The 21198-nt window shown below is 37.5% G+C and overlaps 3 protein-coding genes across 10 annotated transcripts; all 3 read right to left on the reverse strand.

The window, feature by feature from the left end:
* Positions 1 to 402: 402 nt before the first annotated feature.
* LOC140781705 (uncharacterized) lies at positions 403 to 5347 on the reverse strand. The gene is made up of 6 exons (XM_073127815.1): positions 5035 to 5347; positions 4697 to 4763; positions 3502 to 3550; positions 1565 to 1609; positions 912 to 984; positions 403 to 741 (listed from the first exon to the last, which is right to left on the reverse strand). Exons 1-6 carry the CDS (start codon positions 5257 to 5259, stop codon positions 682 to 684), a joined length of 519 nt encoding a protein of 172 aa, XP_072983916.1. The 5' UTR covers positions 5260 to 5347; the 3' UTR covers positions 403 to 681.
* Positions 5348 to 5723: 376 nt separating this feature from the next.
* Positions 5724 to 11691, reverse strand: LOC140781703 (uncharacterized). 3 transcript variants are annotated; one of them, XR_012107731.1, is made up of 6 exons: positions 10505 to 11691; positions 8861 to 8919; positions 7673 to 7801; positions 6626 to 6761; positions 6460 to 6553; positions 5970 to 6108 (listed from the first exon to the last, which is right to left on the reverse strand). XR_012107731.1 is itself a non-coding variant. In XM_073127812.1 (6 exons), the coding sequence occupies exons 1-5, from the start codon at positions 11207 to 11209 to the stop codon at positions 6373 to 6375; spliced, it is 1116 nt and encodes a 371-aa protein (XP_072983913.1). In that variant the 5' UTR covers positions 11210 to 11691; the 3' UTR covers positions 5972 to 6108; positions 6368 to 6372. The 3 variants fall into 3 exon arrangements, 2 of the variants coding, with proteins under 2 accessions (XP_072983911.1, XP_072983913.1); XM_073127812.1 differs by lacking the exon at positions 6460 to 6553 and adding an exon at positions 6368 to 6459 and having other exon boundaries at positions 5972 to 6108; XM_073127810.1 differs by lacking the exon at positions 6460 to 6553 and having other exon boundaries at positions 5724 to 6108.
* A 1189-nt stretch (positions 11692 to 12880) lies between these two features.
* LOC140782088 (uncharacterized) lies at positions 12881 to 20928 on the reverse strand. Of its 6 annotated transcripts, none has more exons than XM_073128458.1 (10): positions 20580 to 20928; positions 19180 to 19277; positions 17883 to 18922; positions 16660 to 16748; positions 15849 to 15952; positions 15622 to 15721; positions 15465 to 15540; positions 15274 to 15388; positions 14663 to 15194; positions 12881 to 13584 (listed from the first exon to the last, which is right to left on the reverse strand). In XM_073128458.1, the coding sequence occupies exons 1-10, from the start codon at positions 20837 to 20839 to the stop codon at positions 13092 to 13094; spliced, it is 2907 nt and encodes a 968-aa protein (XP_072984559.1). In that variant the 5' UTR covers positions 20840 to 20928; the 3' UTR covers positions 12881 to 13091. The 6 variants fall into 6 exon arrangements, with proteins under 6 accessions (XP_072984559.1, XP_072984558.1, XP_072984560.1 ...); XM_073128457.1 differs by having other exon boundaries at positions 19180 to 19280; XM_073128459.1 differs by having other exon boundaries at positions 19180 to 19266; positions 20572 to 20927.
* Positions 20929 to 21198: the final 270 nt, after the last annotated feature.

Here is a 21198-nt window from a genome sequence, read left to right on the forward strand (position 1 = left end):
GCGGTCTTTGTCTGCACTTGATCTGGGCACAGGTGCTGTCGTGGTTGAAATTACCGACACCTCCCTTCCATCTGAAGCCACATCCGCTACCCTGCGAGGGCACCGACTGGAAACTATAAATAGTTAAATACCATCTGCACGAAGGATGACATGCACGTGGGACCACGGCGTTTGATTCCGATCCAAGGAAGCAGACGCTGTCCCGGACAACGAGGCCGAGGTCACGTGACATGCACGTGGGGCCCACCAGCTGTGCCAGTTGGTGGGGCCATCGCCCGTGAGCATCAAATCTTCAAACTACGGATGGATGGATTTTGAGAAGAATAAAACAATCAATTGAGAAAAAAAGTAACGCCTAGCCTTACCCATAGGATTGCTCATTACTCAAAGGTCAACACTTGATTCTTTCGTAAAAAAATCAATAATCAGATATTGGACACATTGTTTCTTACAAATAATATCGGCAATCACAAATGCTCAAGTGATCAAGAGAAAAAAAAAGAAAGAAAGATAAACTAATCAGCAACTAAAGAGCCAGAAAGATTGCACGATTAATAATCCGCCTTGACCGAAATGTATGCTTGAGGAACTACCAGAGTGGAACAGATCCAAAGAGCAGAGGAGCTGGAAATTAATCCACGCCAGCTAGTTAAAAGAGGAAGTACTCAGTCGAGCATTTATCTACAACATTTCCAGGGCTTGCTTGATCATCTCTGGAGGTGCTATGACTGAACTGGTAAACTGCAATGAGATTCAAAGAACATCAGTACCTACCTTTGGTGCAAGTTACAATGTCAAATGTGTAAAGACATGCCTAAACATTTCATAGTTGAAATGTCGTGTTAAAAATATGTGGCAACATAGATGGTAGTAGATGTAAGAAAAGAGCGTAGCTTGCATGTAAAGATTACCTTGAAATTGTGCACCATCGATGCCAAGGTTATGGAAGACGAAGCAATTTGCTCACAGCCAGGTCCAGCGAATCTACATTCTTCTTTAAGATCTTTCTTTGTAAAGACTTAAGAAATCAGCTAACAAGGTATATTAGAAAATCAACTAAAACTGCACGAGAAGGAACTAGTGCATAGTTTTGAGCCAAAATGCCATTTTTAGAGTTCTTAGCAACATAGTACAACCCAAGCCCCTGCTATGAAGTAGAAATGGTGAGAATATCTCTCAATAAGGAGTTACTGACTGTGGTTCGACATAATTACACTTGGTTTGTGTCTTGGGATCCTAGGTAAGTAGGCATTGGTGGTCCCTATTTGAGCCTTATGTGGTCCATCTTGTAGGGAAGCCTTGCCCCCTCTGTGCATTCTGGACTAGGATTTCAGCTGAATTTATCCACAAAAAGAGAAAAGAAAACATAGTACAAGCCACACCTTAAGCAGACACCTAGTTTCAGAGACAATTGGCCACTAGCCAAGTAGATTTGCTAACTGCCTTAAAATTCAATCTGTTTGCATCGTGAAGCCATTTGAGGAGAAAGTTTACTGTCTCGTATTAGTGGGTGGTACCTGCTGCCTATATCCTTGCAAGAGATAGCAATGAAGAAAAAGGATACAATTGCATGGCCAGACTGTCCAAGCCCTTCATTTCCTCATTCAACCTATGGAAAATAGTAGAAACCACCTCAACATCAAGACGCAATTGAGAATTGTAGTAGAACAAATGTTAATTACAAATAACAGAAGAAACAACTTGAGAAATTTGCATAATACATGAGATATCTATGTTCAACCTAGAGATTCTATATAAGAAAAAACAGAATCTGAACAATAACACGTCCATGATAATAAATATTGATAATTAATATTGCTACTTCTGCCAATATTTTTTCTCTTAGTAGAAGGTTTACATGTGATCTGAAGTGAGTAATTGTCTATAGGCAGACAACAAACAAGCATCAGAATGCTGATTCAATACTTTGTATGAAGATAGTTCCTTACAAAGTTGAGGCATATAAAATAGGAAAACAAATACAATTCTAATAGATGTGCCAGTAAAAATGTAACGAGGGAACATAATAAGAAGATAATACCCCTGATGAAACTATGGAATCATGCAGCCAGAAAAAGGAAAGATTTTATCTAATCAGTCAATATGCTCTCCAATTACAAGTCAAAATAATTGCAGCACAGAAATATGGATCAACAATTGCCAGATGAAAATCATATCACCAGAAAACTGCATATGGAATCATCAACAATATGAAATGTAATCATTATCAAGGAGGATGCAGAGAGTTAATCGGACAATGGAAGGGGATGGCGATGGATACATGTATTGTGTGTGAGTGTTACAAACGAGATCTAGACAGATCCGGACGTAAGAAAATTATAAAAATTTAAATAGTGGTAGCATCGGAAGTTAGGATCCTAATAGTTTTGGTTTCACGTAAATCGGAATGAAAGGTCGGGATGAAAAAATATAAATAAAATAGTAGAGGAATGTCAGAACGGGACAAATTAATAAATATCCAACGTTGTAAAGGTCATCGAAGGGTGGCGAACGACCAACGGTAGTAGTGGTGGACGATCGTATAGTAGGGTGGCTGTTGGAGGAAGGTAGTAGCTAGGGTTTGAAAGCTTTGGAGGTTCTACGGCTATAATCTACTCTTAGAAAAGTAAAGTCGATTTAACGACTACGATAAAATAGTAAATGCAATAATAAAAAAATAACTAAACTCAATTAATTCTCAATAATTGGATGCTTGGATGAATAAACAAAGAAATCCAGCCCCTCTCTATATAAAGATCAGGAACAACAAGTCCTACTCAGATTTAGCCTTAAAGGCTTATACAACTCGAAATATGACTTATTTTAGAAGCTTATATAACTTAATTGAACATGCCTTGATAGCTTATATGACTTAACTAAACTTGCCTTAAGAGCTTACATAAGAGATAAACATGAATCAATTAAAAAATAAACAGACTTGATCTATCGAGCCCAATATCCCCGTGATTCGATCCGATTGGACCCGGATTGTATTAATAAAAGAAATCCAGCCACTAGAAAAAAGTTATTCTTAGGAATTTAGACATCTATCATTTACATCAATGGCCCTTTTAGGATAGTTCCATGAACATTTTAGAAATGCAACTGGAGTGGCATTTTTTGTAGTCATAGATTTTAGTGGGAAAGATCATAATCGAAGGAATTTAGTCACTAATATTGAATTTCTATTCAATTTGTGGAGTATATATGTACCAACTTATGGTTATAAGGAGGAAGGGCATTTTGGTCATGTAAAGTTGTAAACATCTATTTTATCTCTAGCAGACCAAATATGGAAGATTTCATGTATAATACCAGAGTGACATTTTAAGAGAGCCCATCTCTCAAGGATAAATATAAATATTTGAAGAACTTAGGGATAGACCCACAAAGTTACCATATATCTGTTAGCTGATAACAATCTATGTAGGGGGGGTGGAATAGTAAAGTTGAAATTACTATATCATAAAGAAGAAAGAAAAATGGATAGAAGCAAATCACCTCAAGCATGAATTAATGTACTTATTTCCCTTTGTAGATGCATCGAGTGCTGCAAAATGAAGTAGAACTAAAGTTTTCAGCAAGAGTGTTCTTCAGTGGTAAACAATCTTTTGAAAAAGAAAGCTTAGAACTGATGCAAATATGTTAGTGAGTGTTAAATAGTGTTCATTTAACAGATGCATTAAGTCATTTAAATTTAGCATCATTTGATCACCAGAGTTTTCTCTTGGAAAATAAACGACTCTCGAAATTTGTTCTTTTCATTTCCTCCCATTTGATTGGAATCGATAAATCTTATAAAGCAAAGCTAGGTGAACTGAAAGGATAATTAGTACTTACTGTTCACCTTAACTACAGGCACCTCTTTTGAGGATCAACAACAACATCCATACAAATGAAACTAGTATGGTGCACTATAGGTTCATAATTGACCAAGACCTTAGACACATCTAATAAAGCCATAACTAGGCAAGTCTTGACAATACAGAGTCGATGCAAGCAAGGATCAAATGTTTCAAGCTAGAACCAAATTCAAGAGTCAGGAGGCAAGAATTAGTATATCTTGGACTTACTTGAGCCAGGCAATAGATCGCGAATACTAAAATCAAAAGAGCAACATCACCTACTATACCCTCATTCCGATCCTCTTCCCCTTTATATATATATATATATATATATATATTGCAACTTTTTTTCTGTAGGACACCAACAACTGCCAACATATCAACTATCAATACAGCACCTTTCACACTCTCACAGTTAATTTTGAAAGCTAACAGATATATTAGATCCCTTTACACCCTAATACACATAGGTTTCACTTCCAATAATTACTTAGCCAGAAGTGGGCTTAAGCTAGTGGTGGCTTGGCCAGGGACAGATATTAGAGACCTAATAGGTCTTTACTAATCCAATAACCAGATCAAGTCTTGAAGTGCTTTCACTTCTTTACATCATATATCACCTATTAAGAAGTTCTAACAGCAAGTAAGCTTTATTCTCCATCTATCAGACAGGCAGGCATCAATGTGGAAAACTTGATTTGGATCCTGATCAAAGTTTCAGATGACATCAATTTACACCCAACTGTTTATTCATCTCAATATCTAGAGAAACTAGTCAATCAACTCAATATGCCTACATGAATATTTTTTATCAATAAGCATGGATCTTATAATTTACATCACTACCTTACCAGATTCTTGCAGGCGACCTACAACATCACTGAAACATTGCATGTTCTCGACTGAAGTAGAAGTGGCCTGCATAATGTAAGTTATTCATTACAAATAGCCGATAATAATGTGACCACAAGGGCAACTTGTGAGCAAGCCTCCACTATCGATCCGAGGCATATATTCTTTACAGAAATTACAAGAACGTTGAGACCAACATTAAATTGCAAAATCCTCTTTTGAGTGTGCTAAAACCGCAAATTTAGGCAAGAAACTCAAAAACGAGAGCAAGAAAACCACTTCGGTTCATGATTTCGTAGAATTCATGGGAAAGGGAAGGGACGGAAGAAGCGAAGACCTCGGAGAGAGCGAGGCGGAGGGAGGAGAAGAGAGAGGTGAAGCTGTCGGCGATGGCGGCGGAGTCCCTCTCCACCACCTCTAGGGCTCGAAAGATCTCGCGGCGGTTCTCCCAAGGTCCGGCCGGATCGAGAGAAGCGTCTGAGACTGCGGGCGGAGATGGTTCTTCTCCCTCGATCGCCGTGGGGAGGTCCGTCCGAGTCGCCGCGTCTCCGTCTTCCGCCATTAACGTCGGCTTCGCTTCCTTTGGGCCGGACACAGAGAGAGAGACGCGAATGGCCTTTCGTACCTTCTTGGTATACTGGTAACTTAGAAATAGAGAAAATTGCATCTCCCACCCTATCATAATTTTTTTCACGAATTTTACTATTCACACCCCCTACCTCCATTATTTACATTTAGAACCACATGTTTTCCAAAAATACCCTTCCTTTTCTAATCTCTCTCAGAGATATTTCCTCTTGAGAAAAAAAACATCATAATGATATTTACACAAAAAAAAAAATCAAATTCGATTTTAGCGAAACATTATGTTTTTCATGCATTTTCTGCCCATTTTGGTTAATATTTAGATTGCTATTAGAAAAATAAAAGTTTCCCCCACATGTTAAGTTCAATATAAATATGCGATGTAATTTTGAGAGAAGTTAGCACGAGCCTCTGAACAAGAAACAAGAATGCTCTTCTAAATTCTAGGATGGAACGATGAACATCATAATTATTAACATAAAATAGCAGATAACAATATTCAGTATACATCTTTGAGAAATCATCTCCGGGGCACCATTTCCCCTGATTCATCCTTCTCAAAGATCCTCTCGATCCACTCCTCCCACGCAGTCCTGCGACGGCTGCTACTGGATGAAATCGGAGAACCCTCTTCTTCGACCTTATCATGGGAATCGTTGTCAAACGTACCGTACATTGATGGCACATATGCATCTGGCACAGACAGCGTTACGGCTCGTCGGAGCGCAGCCCTGTGCTCCTCGCTGTGCTCCCTTATAAGCATCCTCTCTTGCTCCATCCTTTGATTTATAGGCGTCTCCATGGCACGGTCATTCTCCATCATCAGCTGTTCATAATAAATCTTGTTTACAAATCGAACTTTTATAACAATTTTATCATGTTTAAAGATATAAGATTGGTCCAAAAAATTGCAAGTTTCAAATTGTTGCCCATAAAGTTGCTAAGCTCAGAATTTTGTGAAGAGCATGGAAGGCGTGAGGCAGAAGTATGAGAAAAGTGGCTAAATACTTCAGGAATCTCGTTACGCTGTATCTATGCAAATGGCTTGGTTAAAATACGTATGGACTGATAAATGGTGTTTATACCTGCTTTACTTTAGAAGGTTACTGCAGCGACAATGAGAAGAACAAGAAGTAATAATCCTATGCTGCTTAAGAGCTCTATCCAAATTATTTACCTGCCATTTTCGAATGAAGCTGCTAAACTCAGTGACCAAGAGATAGGGGGGCACTCTTTTCTTGATTTTAGAACATGGTGAGAAAGGGGCTTCCCTTTGTCAATGTAATAACAAAACTTTAGATTGTAGAAACAATGAAGAAGCGAAGGCAAAGACTACAACTTACATCTAAGGCCCTTTGGGCTTCTCTCTCTATCCAAATGATAGCATGGTCAGAAGTGGCATTACAAGAAAGTACGATGTGCTCAAATCTCCCATCCACCGGCACTGCAGTTCTAACAACAGGAGGAAATCTTCCACACCTGCGACCAGTGTCGAAAACAAATATTTTTTCAGAAACAATGAGGGTCAGCAACCTCAAGCAAATAAATGAACATATATTTTTATTTTTGCTTTCTGTGTATGTTTCCTTTGCAAAAATTTCCTGAAAAAGGAGATTGGTTGTGAAGCAATGACTTTTGTGAACATGTTGGCACATGTCATTCTAATGGCCTCAATTCTCAGAGCAGTAAACTTGATGCAGTGCCTGCTATATTCAGCAGGATTCATTAAAATAACGAACATGAAATGGATGGGAAATGCTTCCACTTCAAGTAGGAGAAGTTGATTGGGTAAGCATAGAACTAGCATAGAACTACTCAAAATTAGCAGTAAAAAATACCAAGGTAATGTAGAATATGAAACTATTTATATGAAAAGAGAGAAATCTACAATTAAAAGGAATGTAAGTAGTGACAACAACAAAGATGTTTTAAAACAAGCCATCCACACTTACTGTGGTGCAAACAATCCCTAAAAAATGTAGGGCACGCTAACTTCCAAGCAAAAATCTAGTTTTCTGGGAGCCAAGTAATTAACTGAATTATGGTACCTCTGCTTAAAAGAGATATGACCTATACACTTTGAAAGCCCATAAACCTCTTGATAAACAATCCAATAGTAAAGAAATTTCCACATGACGTCACTTATCAGCAGGCTGTTTGCTTATTTCAAGCATTTTTCACCTCTTCTAGTCCATCTTTCTGTTTATGATACACTTTTTCCGTGATATTCACTGATAGTGGACCATGTCTTTCTCCCCAGAAATATTTTCTCTAAAATCATGTTTTAGTGTTTACTGATCCTTCGAAAAAACAGAACTTCCAATACATTCATCATGACTACCTGAAATTGTATGCAGTGTGCAATCTTCTAAGGAAAGTAGAATCAATACCTGAATGGTTTCCTCTCGACTATATGATAGAGTCGACCGGGTGCATAGAGCCGCCTAGGATCTCTTAACATGACATCTTCAGGTATACATGTGTCTACCAGGCACCTTAGACATAGAAGGCATGGCAAACTGTAGAAAGATGATTATATCAGCCTTCCTGAAAAGATATAAAATTTTTATAAAGTTCTAAGAAAGGATTTGTACAAGCATTAATAGGAATCTTAATAGTTTGCCCATCAATAAATTGGTAGTTACATTGCTAAAACATAATAATATGCAAGGTGCATCTGAAGAGGAAAATAAAACAGAAAGTTCAAGCACAAGTTGGTTTTACCAAAGAAATAACTATATTGCGCATACTAAATATATTATAGAGATTTCTTTGTCTTTCATGAGAGCAAGTGCTTAGTTGAGATTTAATGCAATCTGCATTCTAGCTTCAAATGGAGATCGACTTCTTCAACTGTCCTCAGATCTTGCAGATCTTATTCTTTCTTCTACTGAATTTGCAGTTGTACTTTACAAATGAATCTCCATGTGATGGTGATGGCTTTATTTATCATCATTCACCAGTAATGTTTACTAAGGGCTATCACGATGTTACTAAGAGATTTTTGTTCACTTGTAATGCAAGTTACTCTTTCTTTTCCTCGCCTACCATGGGGCTTTAATTATAATTTTATGTTAGTACCATCTTAACCGATTCTCCACTATGATTCCAAGCCACGATAGAAGAGAAGGTTAAAGACAGCAAGCGTTTACCAATCGAAAGGTCAAAAATAAAATGCATGTTAATCTATGAAAACCCTAAAATGAAACCAAATCTGCCAATAGTTCTCAGTATGCCAACAACTTGGATTTTAATTCTGCAAATACTATTTCCAGATCGAATAGACTCCTAATAAGAATAGGTTTCCCTCTTGCTACAAGAAAAAGTAAACCATAAAATGTAAGTTGACAACAACAGGTACAAAAGTTGAAGTTGAACCCTCACTTTTTAAAGTGCAAGATAACATCACACTGAATCCTTAAATTGGAATTACGAGTTTCTGGGAAATCTGGTATGATTCGCTGCTAGTATAATATTGTTTAGACCTTTCTAGTCTCTCTGTCAACATCAATGTTCTTCCTAATAACATTAACTATTGCAAAATGATCTTGATGAGGAATAAGTGGATCTCCATTTACCAGAATAGTGACTTGAAAATATCTTCCAAAGGAGTAGCTGTCCGAGGCAAAAAATCATCCTGCTTAATTGAGATCAATATTAGGAAAAAGTGCAATTGGCTGACGATGAACTTGCTAAACGATCATATAAATATGCAAACTATATGCAAACTAAGGCACAAATTATATCTACACGAGAAACTTTAACATATTATGCAGAAAGTAACAAACAACATAGAAGATATACTTGCATTTTGCCAGCTAGGTGATGTTGAAAAGCGTTAAATAAAATAGCAGAACTAATGAACAGGTAATGCCACTCAGTTTCAATTTTTCTGAACGCTCAGAATTGGACATCACAGCAGTTGGTCACCTATAATGTTAAAATCCATTGTGTCAACTGAACAGACATTTTTCGTCGAGGATACAGCTGGACTATAGAAACCAGCTAGCAAAATCTAGTATGCATTCTAGAGTTTCAGCACCTTTTAAGCCTTGGTACTACATATTATTTTGATAGATCATGAGCCCGTAGGCTAGACAAAAGGATTAGCCCTCCCCGATACATAACTCGGACAATCGGGTTAACTCTCTCAAGAAATGGGATACGGGTCTTAATCCATAAACCGGCGCTTTTGCAGAAAATTTACCAAATATTATCCCTAACACTTGGAGGATCTAAACTCATGACCTCTATCATAAGTTGATAGGACCCGACCACTAGACTACATAGGTCGGCCTTAATTACTAAATATTGACTATTTAGAAAAAATATAAAGCTCAGGAAAGATAGCATTATCACCTATGATGGAATATTCATCTTCTCTTGCCTAGAGTCATTAAGCTAGTCATAAACAAACTTCCTATCAACAAAAAGTTACCAAGAATAAAAGTTTACTTATAAGAAGTATTGTATCTTACATGTGATTCTGCATAAAAGTTAGTAGATATACTCACTGAAGTTTGTTAGTAAAAAATATCTGTGCTGTTTACTGGACAGTACATATTAAACGGAACTCTTAATGGGTTTCCTTTCCTGTGATGGGATGGGATACAGGAAAGAATGGTCTGAAAGTATCAAATTTAACTAGAGAAGGATAAATTACTGAATTTGTCACACTGTCTTCATTGAAAATCACATTGACCAATTGCAAACAAGAACCACCATTCAAAAGACAGTATAAACAATCATAGCTAATGTTGGCACATGACAAGAATGGAATTTTGTAGCGCTCAAAATTTTGTACCACTTATTGTCCTATAATTTGCCTCCTTTTATTTCTAGAATATTCAACGTGAACCTCAAGACAAATTCCAGATCAAGTGGACTCTCGAACAAGGGTAGTCTTCATTGCGCACTGAGGCCGATCAGTAATTCTGCACGCCATAATACAGTAGTGCCACAGTAGCCCACAACAGCTAATGCTGAACTAACATGGGCAGTATGCAGCACTAGTCAATATACTATATACAGGGAATTTTCCTGAGTGTTGATTCTGCACTACTGCAGCTAGTCTAGTTCATCCCTGGTCTCAAAAACCTTACCAAGTAATGTTCCAGACTAAACTTTGGATGATCCTTATCTTTTAAGACACATAAAACACATACAACACATTGGAAATCAGAAATCAGATATTTGGCACTAAGATGATAAAGATATCTTGCCTGAAGAATGACTGAGTTGATGACATCCGCATATCTAACAGCCAGATTAAGTGACATACACCTGGCAGGCGCAATTGCAAAGCATCTGATCCTCTTCCTCTCCACATTCCCCAATCTGTCCAAATTCTGAACAGCTACCATAGCCAGCATTGTTGCCACACCAGAACCCAGGGAATGCCCAGTGAAAGTAAGTGTATAATTATGATTACTCTCTAACAAATCTCTTAAAACATCACATTCAGCATCGAATACAGACTCCGCAGCCTTCAATAGCCCATTGTGAACATAACCACCATCAAATTTCCTCTTTCCAAGCCTATTGTCCAACAAAACTGCGTAATCACTCTCTTTCGCCATGTTAAGTCCTCTAACAGCAAGGACCACATCAGCATGGTCATGATCAAGATATATCAAGTAAGTCGGGGCGCGGCCTTGAGTGTCCTCATAGGTCTTCCGATGAACCACCCACCGCGGATTAATGCCATACCCTCCTGGTGGAGCCCATTGCGGGTTATCGAGATCATCCTCGTAAACTGAGAGGATGAGGCGGCAGAGCCGGGGCACGGGCTCAAATTCTACGGCCGAAGCAAGGCCCCAGGTCTCACTATCGTGACCGGCACTGTGAAGGCATCTCTTCCAGGCCCAGCGAGCGCATGCGAGGCAGTATACACACTCAACGATGGGGATGCAGCAAGCAATAGACATTAAGAAGAAAAAAAAAACTATGAAGGGAGCATTTGTAAATTAGCCTAGTAGGAATAAGACGGCAAAGATCAACCTGGTGGGCATCCAAGTTAGTACTTTTTTCACTCAATTCACAAGTAGAAAAGGTATATAGTAGAAAATTGCTAATTTAAGGACAAATTCCTACGTGGGTCAGGGACCCTGGACCTACAATTCAAAAGGGAGGGAGCAGAAAAGATTAGGGATTTCCTAAAGACAAAAGAGTTACTCCAAACACCTATGTGATTGAGTGAAAACAGCACATACCGCGAAGAAAAGATACGATTTTGGAAGCACATATAAGAATCACTTGCAAAATTGAGAGTGCTGCAATGGAAAGCAGCGAGCTTTGCAATCTTTACAAATGCCTTCGATGATGGGCACCATAGAGATGGAAGAAGGAAGTAAACTTACAGACGGATTCTTTGAGGAGGGATGAAGGAAGTGGCGATTCCAAGTTTGAGGCGGACTCCTCAAGCCATGAAAGAAGAGCAGTAGGACTAAAGCTCGGTGAACCAACAACCAGTCAAAGTGAGAAATCCCACAACTAGATAAAATTTAGATAAAGAAGTAATTAGACCCAACTACGAGTCAAATTAGAATTTCCTAGAGAAGGAAGAGAGAAAAACAACCGAAGAAGATTAGTGTGTGTTAGTGATATTAATACTATCTATGTGTGTATGTCAGTATATTTGTATATCGTACTTATTTATCGCTGGGTCTAGTTGTTAGGTGCACACCAATGACAACCCCATGTTTTAAACGGCGCATGGGCCCAATCTTAGTAATCTCCGGGAACTCGGCAGCACGTGGTTTGCCGGTGGCAGTTTGAATACATTTATTTCTTTTCTATTTCATAAATATATTTAGGGATAAGTGTACTTACACTTGGAACGCTTCCACTTTTTTATGATATATTGACTTCTTAATTATAGAAATATTCAAAATATCTTGTCGGTTAGATTTTTTTTTTTGTTTAAAAATGACGTGTGAGTGTAACATCATTAATTTTTAGGCCTTCTAAAATTTATCTTATTTTATTTTAGAGAAAATCTAGAGAAAAGAATAATATCTTTTTTTGTTAATTAACAAGGGAGGTGACTGAGTTAGATTTTTTTTATAATATATTAGATCAATGTGTAAAAAAAATGAAAAAAATGTATGTGAAAATAAATTAATAGTACAGGAGCCTTGGTGTGATTATCTCATATATCTATCTTCTTATAGTAAGTTTATTGACTTCTCTTGAAAGGATAAAAAAAAGGGGTCTTTAGTAGTTTAGGCTCAGTGTGGTTGGAGTAGGGGCCCTTATATTTAAATAATGGGTTCGCCTGCAAACACTTAATATGATCAATTGAACATTTGAACACCATAAAATACAATGGAAAAATGCCTCCTAATGGGGTATCGGCGTATTGTTATCCACCAAAAAAGGGTCGGATAACACTGGTGATTATGACCGTTGATGAACATCTAAAGTTATGAGATCTTTTCTTTTTTCTTTTTTTTGTTGAGAAATAGGGATAAGCACTTATCTATTGAAAGAAAAGAAAAATTGCCGAATTGTTGTCCGATCTCTTCAGCATGAGCACTGATGATTGTTTCAGAACAATTCAGACACAGTATTTCAGATTATAGTTCAAGACAGTAAAATTTGCACGGAATGCGCTTTTTTCATTAGCAAAAAATGTTACAACAATAACAGACAAGAAGCTGTATAATTTATTCTAAAGGTAAATAAAAACCTTTTATCCTTGCAACTCCTAACCCTCAATTTGCCTAACAATCTTCTGTTTCTGAGGGAGGCAAAAACTAAAATTCTCTCTATTACATTTGATACAAATCCAAAAACATGAAGTTCTTCTCAGGTTTTGAATTTCTGTGAGATCTTCTCCATACCTTCCCTGCAATCTCCGACAACCCTCTTCGCCCTATCCGCAATGGTTGACCCAATTACACATGCATTCTCCTGGAACTCATCTACAGATTTTGTAGCACTAGAAACTGTAGAGGTCCACAACTGTGTACAATGTTTAGAACCTTCAGCTGCCCTCTGCTTTAAAAGAGAGATTAAAGAGACTATCCTTTGAATTAGATTATTGATAACAGCAGAAGATCTAATTTTCATCTCAGCAGCCATCGCTTTGAGCTTTTGTATGAGCGACCCTGCTCTGTTGATTGTCTCATCAACAGGAGTCTCTTTTCCAGGAGTAACCCATGTTATTCCAGCTGAAGCATCATCTTGGAGATCCTCATCAACAACAACTTTGATGCCTTGCCGCTCCCACCGATCCCTGGCCTCCTCGAGTGCTTTGGCTTGCTCCCTGGCTCTTTTAGCCTCCTCCTCTGCCCAAGCCCTAGTGAACAGATGTTCCTCAGGTGTCACTCCATTGAAAAATAAGTATCTCTTGAGATGATAAGGAATAGTTGGTTTGACTAGAACAAATATAAAAAACTTACATGCATCTATATACTGGAGTTTCTCATGGCAGTGAAATTTTGTGATTGGTAAAATGTACAAATAATCAAAATTGAGAAGGAAAAGAAGAGCTACTAAAGTCAAATGATGCATGAAATTGGGTACTAGTAAAATTATTCTTGTTACCTTCCTATTATAACCTGTCACCACATACCTAATCATATATATGTTGTTTTGTTTTATGTGGGCCTGAGAAGTGAAAATATTAAAGGTTACATTTGCTCAACTATGCAATACAGGACTATCCAGTTATGGAAGATAGAAGACTGCAGTTACCAGTAAACTAATCACCTCAAGAGCCAAAAAGATATACAAAGGAACAAAAAGAAAACCAACAGCAACATACTATAGTTTGGTCTACTTTCCTTGTAATATTCGCCAATTTTTTTTTCTTGGAGGTTAAAAGTTGCTATCTTTCTGAGGAACCTCCACTTACATTTTCATGTACCAACATTTTTTTCTTTTTCCTAGATGACCTAAAATTGCTATCTTTCTGAGGAACCTTCATTTACATATTCATGTAAATCTTTGAGGCCATCTATTTTGCACCATAGGGAAATAGTCAACTCCTTCTAAGTCTGCCACCCTATAGAGTCAAATGTTGCTAAGTTTCTACAATACAAGCTCATGATATACCTTTTCACATGACACATGACACATAACACATGCATATCAAACAGAAGGAGAAGAAAGAAAAAAAAAAATCTAGGAACGTACATTCCACTAAATTTGTCTCCTCAACCCTTTACAGTAGGTAGTGTTTGTTGTTGATAAAGAACAACCAGGAACGCTAACAAAAGAATTCATTGTGCATGAAAGTAAAACTTTTTTACATACCATTAAGTAAATAATTGAACAATAGATTAATATGATCATGCTGTCAGATTAGATAAACAGAAAGAATAAACCTAATTGCCACTATGAACCACAACAAATTCATAGTAGGTAAGTTTCACCTGGCCATGGACAAAGCTTTCCTCTCAACTTCAAGCTCATATTGTAACTGCACAATCACCTTGTTCTCATTCTCAGCTTCCTTCCGAAGTTTGTTAATCCTCTCCTTCTCAAAAGATATCTCCACCTTATTGCTCATGAGGCTTTGTAACTGCTCCTCCACCTCATGCCTTAACCTCGAAAGGACTTCCATTTCAGATTCAACAGCAGCTCGGCCCCTGATCAGGACATTATTTTCTTCCTCTCTCTCTGCTCTTAATTTTTCCAATGCCACCCTAGCTTCATCAGCCAATTTCTCTACCGCTTCAATCTTTTCCCTTTCTTTTGCAAGCTCTTCCTCAAAGCTAGCATTAAGATCTTTCTCGACTTCAGCTACTAAAGCGGTATGTGCATCCACAGCAGTTTCCGCCAATGTTTCTGCCTCTATACGAGCAAGTTCCTCGCTGACAACATCCGCAGCATCACCAATTGAAAGCGCAATAGCAGCTTGTGCTTTGGTGACAGGTTTGCCAGGTTGGAAAAGTCTAGTATAACCTATGTCAAAATAACACATATCATTTTATTTAATAATCTAAATCCAATGGAAGAAGATAACACCATATAAAAGAACTACCAAATGCAAGAGCTGTAATGCTCTGCTCTCCAGCAGCCAAGTCAGCTACCAGAGCAGGCCAAGCCTCTGGGTTTATTTTATCAATGTCTATATAGCCAGAAGACTGGTAGAAAACCTGTTCATATAAGACCACATATATTAGAGAAAGGTATAGAAAGAAACTGAGGAAAAATATTCAATCTTTTCCTTACTTTTCTGTCAACTTCCGGTAGTTGCCTTTTCTCTAAAGCCATCTTCCAAGTGACAAGATCTTGACGTGATAGGGGACTGTAATGTGTATAATTTGGCAGAAGAATTTAAAAGATAAGATAAAGATAAAAAAAGTCATATTGAAAAAAACATGATCACCTGCCAGGAGAAAAAAGATTATAATCCTGCTGTCCACTGACACAGACATTATAATCAGATCTTGAAAGTTTACTAGAAATCAGTCCGGCTTCTGCCAAGCCTAAGGTAATCAATGTAACAAGAAACATTGCATCAAATTAAATGTACTAAAATATCATTTTATTTGCATAATTTCCAGAACCTAATGTGTTTAAGTAGATAATTAAGCATCAAAAGCAATTTCATACCTTGAATGTATGGAAATTCAGGATCTTCAGGAGTGACATCATCAAAAGCAAGTTCAGTGATGTGCTGAACATACATTGCTGGATACACTTTTGAGCTTGTGTTCCTATGCAGGAAAATTTACAGAGTAATTTATTATCATCAAACAACTGAGAATGTACACACTTTTATAGATTTGTTCATATTTGTTTTAACATGTAGAATGCATAAAATGTCGAACTTCCCTATCCACCTGCGCGTTGTTCCTCATGTGGTGAACAAAACCAAGCGTAGACATAAGCAAGAAGTTGATGGAGAATGTCTAGCCATGCAATCCAGTAATTGGGTTTCACCGGAGATCACCATTTGTCCTAATATTCCTAAAGTAGAGGATTCCATGCTAGTTGGCCTTTCCTTGGCCCATCTTCTTCTATTCCCGACCTTCACTAGTCATGCCTCTTATCATCCACAAAAGGATGTCACCCTTCCAGAAACTTGGTGTCCTAAAGGGACCTAATCCGACATTATGAGGTTGGAACATTAAAACATGGTATGGTGTTCTGCATGATGTGCAGGAAATTAACTAGTTTTGTTTAGTTATGTCAAGATTAATGTTCCTGCAAGCTACAGCTTTGATCAAATCAACATTAGATAGTTCTGAGAATTAGGAGAAAACTCGATGGACAGAGAAATGCATCTCTAAACATCATGTTGAAGGAAAAGAGACATATTATAAATAATTTTCTAAACTGAACCTGTGTACGCCAATATACTACAGGTTGCTGAGCCACTTCGTTCCTATATTTATATGTAAAAGTTTGGAACGAAATGTACCTTGAAAGAGCACTACTTGCCACCACCAACCAACGAGCATATTCACGACGAGTACATAAATCACCTGGTTGAGCATCTGGTTCAATAACCTAGAATAGAACAAGATCATTTTTGGATTCCAGCAATTATCTTGGAAAGTATAGATAAAATAAGTATATATCATATTTTATACTCTATCTCAGAGGCAAATACAATAACATTGTTCTAAAAACCAGGCCTCCATGGCAGTCCACCATGCTACTTTTGTGGCAGTTGGGAATGGAATACTGGGATACAATAGCTGGCATCGCAGGTTTTTGCAGCCACCATGGCAGGTTATAACTATTCCAGCATATTGAGTTTTTTAATTTATTAGATGACTTGTATCCACTATTACAATTAAGAATAATATAAAGGTGCCCACATAGCTCTAACTTTTTTAATGTTTCTTTAAGCTACCAAGCAAAGAATGAACATGGGAATGAAAATCATCCTGCAGAGGAGAAAATTGGAGAAAAAGAAGATCTAGCAAACCATGGAGCAATTAAAGTAAAAGTTGGGAAAATTTCTTAAATTAATATGGTATAAGCATGTCCTGCCAAGGATCTGACTGCAAGAATTTCCTATAGTCAGGGTTGTAGACGATCTATGATCTTCCTCAATAGACCACACAAACAAATATAACATAACTCCTAAGCATTGAAAAGGTGGAAGTTGATTTACTAAAATAAGGAGGGAGTGGATACAGAAGTTTCAGTGACTCCAATATTTCAGCTCTGACATGAAGTAGGAGAAGGGAATCCATCAGATAACATGATGAATACAACAACAAAAACAACACCCAAGCTATTAGTTGCAACTTCCAACTATATAATCTGAAAAACCGAGCAGTATTACTGGTTGATAGTTGTGATTTAGTTTTATGTAATATAGGCAATTTAGAAAAGGTAAATTAGAAGAATTTCTTGAGACCTGCTTTGACTTTGTGGCCCACAACCCACTAGGCCACAAAAAATCCACCGGTCCCATGTACTCAATGAGCGCATTTTTGACATTGTACAACAAATATAGTCTTGGAAAATTAGTGATTAAGAAACATTAATATTCAAAACCAGTTCTAACTAGAAAATCTTCTAATATTTACAAAGCATGGTTCAGAAAGCTGCATGAAGAGGATTTTTCTAGATGAAATACATACGGAATGTCATCTGTCTGCAATAGACCGCTAAATTATACAGAAGTACCTTCAGAACTTGCAGTGCTGCCAATGCTTGCGTCTGAGCTTGGTCAACTACAGCAGGAACCAGAACTTTTCCAGGAGGTACCTTTAGATCTGTAGAGAGCAGAGAGGGAGCAGGGATGCCAGCATTGCAAAAAGATCCGTTGGGTGTTATAGTATCTTCATTTTCCTTTAGATCTGAATCTGGCATATTTTGTGTTACAATTTGCCCATTTCCTGACAATTCACAGCCTTCTAGAGGTGAACTGATTGTGTCATCTGGAAGCGCCAATCCCTCACGTAAAACAAAATCTAAGTTGTTAACCAATGTTTTGTCATATAATGAAGGATGAGAACTGCTAGCCTCAGGGGCAAGCTGTTGAACATTGTTCTGCTCAATGTCTTGATACTCTGACACAGGTCCTGAAGAATCAACTATATCATCTACAATACCACCTGACTCGTTTGTTATTGGATTTGTTGTTAGTTTTTCAACCTGATGCTGGTTTTCAGAACCATTCAGAAGATTCAATGGAATTTCAGCATTTAACATATCATCTGGAGTTAAATCTCCCTTCTGATTATCAGTTATAAGATCTCCTGAACCAGTGGTGGTACCAGAAGACACGTTGCTATTTGAATCTTTCAAAGGTATATCAGATGAGACGACAACTCCATGTCCAGAGTTTTCAGGTAAGATGGAAGCAGAGACATCAGGTACCACAATGTCACTAAAATCTGGGGTAATTGGCTCATCTTCCTGACTTCCAGTTTCATGAATGACATTAATGTCATCATCAGCAGATTTAGTGTTTTGTATGATGGAAGGCTCTTCGTGTTGTATACTATCAGATGTGCTCTGAGCAGAAGCTTCATTGATTTTGACAAGAGGAAGGTCAAAACTTTCACCTATCTCATTCTCCAAATGATTGCCAATTGATTTGCTGTCATTGTTTGATGGCAAATCATTACATTCATCTCCAACCTGATCACATTTAGAAGTACTGCCAGAACTAATTAAAACTTCCTGCTCACTTGTTAATGATTCCATTTGTTGTTTTGCTCCTGCACATATGAAACAATGAAAACATGTCCCAGGCTTGACTAAGCAAGTTGGTGTGATAGCTACTGACTACTGTGGTACCACACCTCTTTACGTGACCACACACACTTAAGAAGAAAACTATATTGCCAGGGCTATTTTTCAAGCACCAAATGCCTAACAAAAGTGCCATGGACTTAATAATGGTTGTGAAAGAACTTTGCTAAACATCAGGGTAAATTCAAAACCACTGCATGCAGTGGTAAGGGAAACTTCATACCAGAAGTGCTTCTGCTGCTGAGAGACAAGGCAGCAAATGAAACTCCAGCAACAAAAAAGACTCCAGCTAGTCCTGCTCCGAGAATCCCTGTAAGTGCACTACTACAGAAGTGTCATCACTCATCAGTACTCCAAGACCCTAAAAACCAAAAAGCATTTAACCATGCACATAATGCTGGGTGCTGATTGTTTGACTTGGCAAGAAAAAATAAATAGTAGTCACTCTACTCTAACACATCAGCGTACATAAATGAACATAATATTTTTGGTTATTTAAATTTGAAATGAAACATCAGATGTACTTGGCTAATAAAAGCATGTAGATGCAGCATATTGTCTTCTTCTTCTTCTTCTTCTTTTTTCCTTTTTTGTGGTGCTTTGTGACACTATATATCAAATGTAAGAATTTGAGAATACTATGCCATAATTAGATTAGCACATACCAAGTAACTACCAAAATCAAAATGGTTCCACAAATTGACAAGGACTTATATATGATACATTTGTAGAGAAATTCTGCAATTTAACTTCACTAAAACCTGATGTGTAATCAGATTGAAATAAAGAACTTCCATATAACATTCTCATAAAAAGTATCCCTTTAAAAGGTGCAAACAAGCTGTAATGCAACTATTAGCTGTATTAAAAAAGATCTAAAATTGTATATATTTGATCAATCTTATGACAACTGTGGAGCAGGATATAAAAAGTTCTGAGCTGAGAAAATCAACAAGTTTATGGAGGCATATGAAAGTTATCCTTTGGAGCTGATTTTAACTTCAACAATATCTTTACAATGGTATTAAACTATAGATCTCAAACGCAATTGAAGTGTCTGGTATTCATGTAGTCTAGAACTCTAGATTCATTCTGAATCTAAGATAGATATTCTAAATTCCAAGTCTCCAATGTTTTGGTTCATTCTTCTGTAGCAATGTGGAGTTTCATGAAATTTATACATGATGTATTGGTCAGGTTGTTCCTGCTCTGACTTGAGCTAAACAATGTTCTCATCTTGTACCTGTGAAAGCTTTAGCCAAACTTATTGTACCCAATTTGAAAAGAGGAGCAACTTACGGGGTTGCGTTTATTCAGCGGACCAAATTATATCTATAACGAGTCAAATAATTCTCTAGAATTTTTGGTTGATTTTGTTCAGTATCAACTTATTTTGGATTCTACTACGATTTGCAACGTTCTATCAGCCATATGGAAACTATACAAAATACATAGCTAAGATAGCAGGACTTCTAGCTTATATTCATACCATCAAGTCTCTTATCCATCCATAAACTTCTCTAAATCAAGAAACGATTTTGTTCTATCCCCACGGTATAAAGGGAAATTCTTAGCGCACTGTTCAATCAAGAATCGAGCCAAAACTTTAACTCACCTCCATACCTGCTCTTCTTCTCAGAGTCTCCATCACCGCTCTCCGACTCGGACCACCCAGCGAAAGAATCCGGCGACCCATTAGATTTGACCCAAGCCGGGCCTCTGCCTCTATCACTCTTCTCAGATCCCGAGGCGAACGCCAGCCGAATCCGGCGATCGGAGGGCCGGAATCGAATCCTGAGGAAGGCGGAGGAGGATTCCCGGCACCTGTAACCGAGATGTAGCTGAAGACACCTGGGAGACGAGGGGACCGTCGACGACGCCATTCTCGTGACGAGGAATTCTAGGGTTTTCTCCGAGAAGAGGAAGGCAGAGAGGGAGGAAGAAGATAGATAATATGTTTAACGTGGGAAGAAAAGGACGGTTGAAAAAAGAAAAGAAATGAACAGTAGTGAGAATTTTTACATATCAGCCATCCAAAAGTTACAAAATATAATTTTTATAGTAGCATATATTGCTCGTAAAAAATTATTATCATATTCTATTGTTAAAAATATCATAAAACTCTTATAAATAATACCACCATCAATTATAAAATATACATTTATTCATACAAAGTATCATATTATTATTAGTCTTATACTACTACTTAGGCTATAGAGCAATAGTTTAGGTATATTTTTAC

This window comes from Typha latifolia, chromosome 2, assembly GCF_019914945.1.
Source record: "Typha latifolia isolate L0001 chromosome 2, TyphaL0001v2, whole genome shotgun sequence".
Lineage (NCBI taxonomy): Eukaryota > Viridiplantae > Streptophyta > Magnoliopsida > Poales > Typhaceae > Typha > Typha latifolia.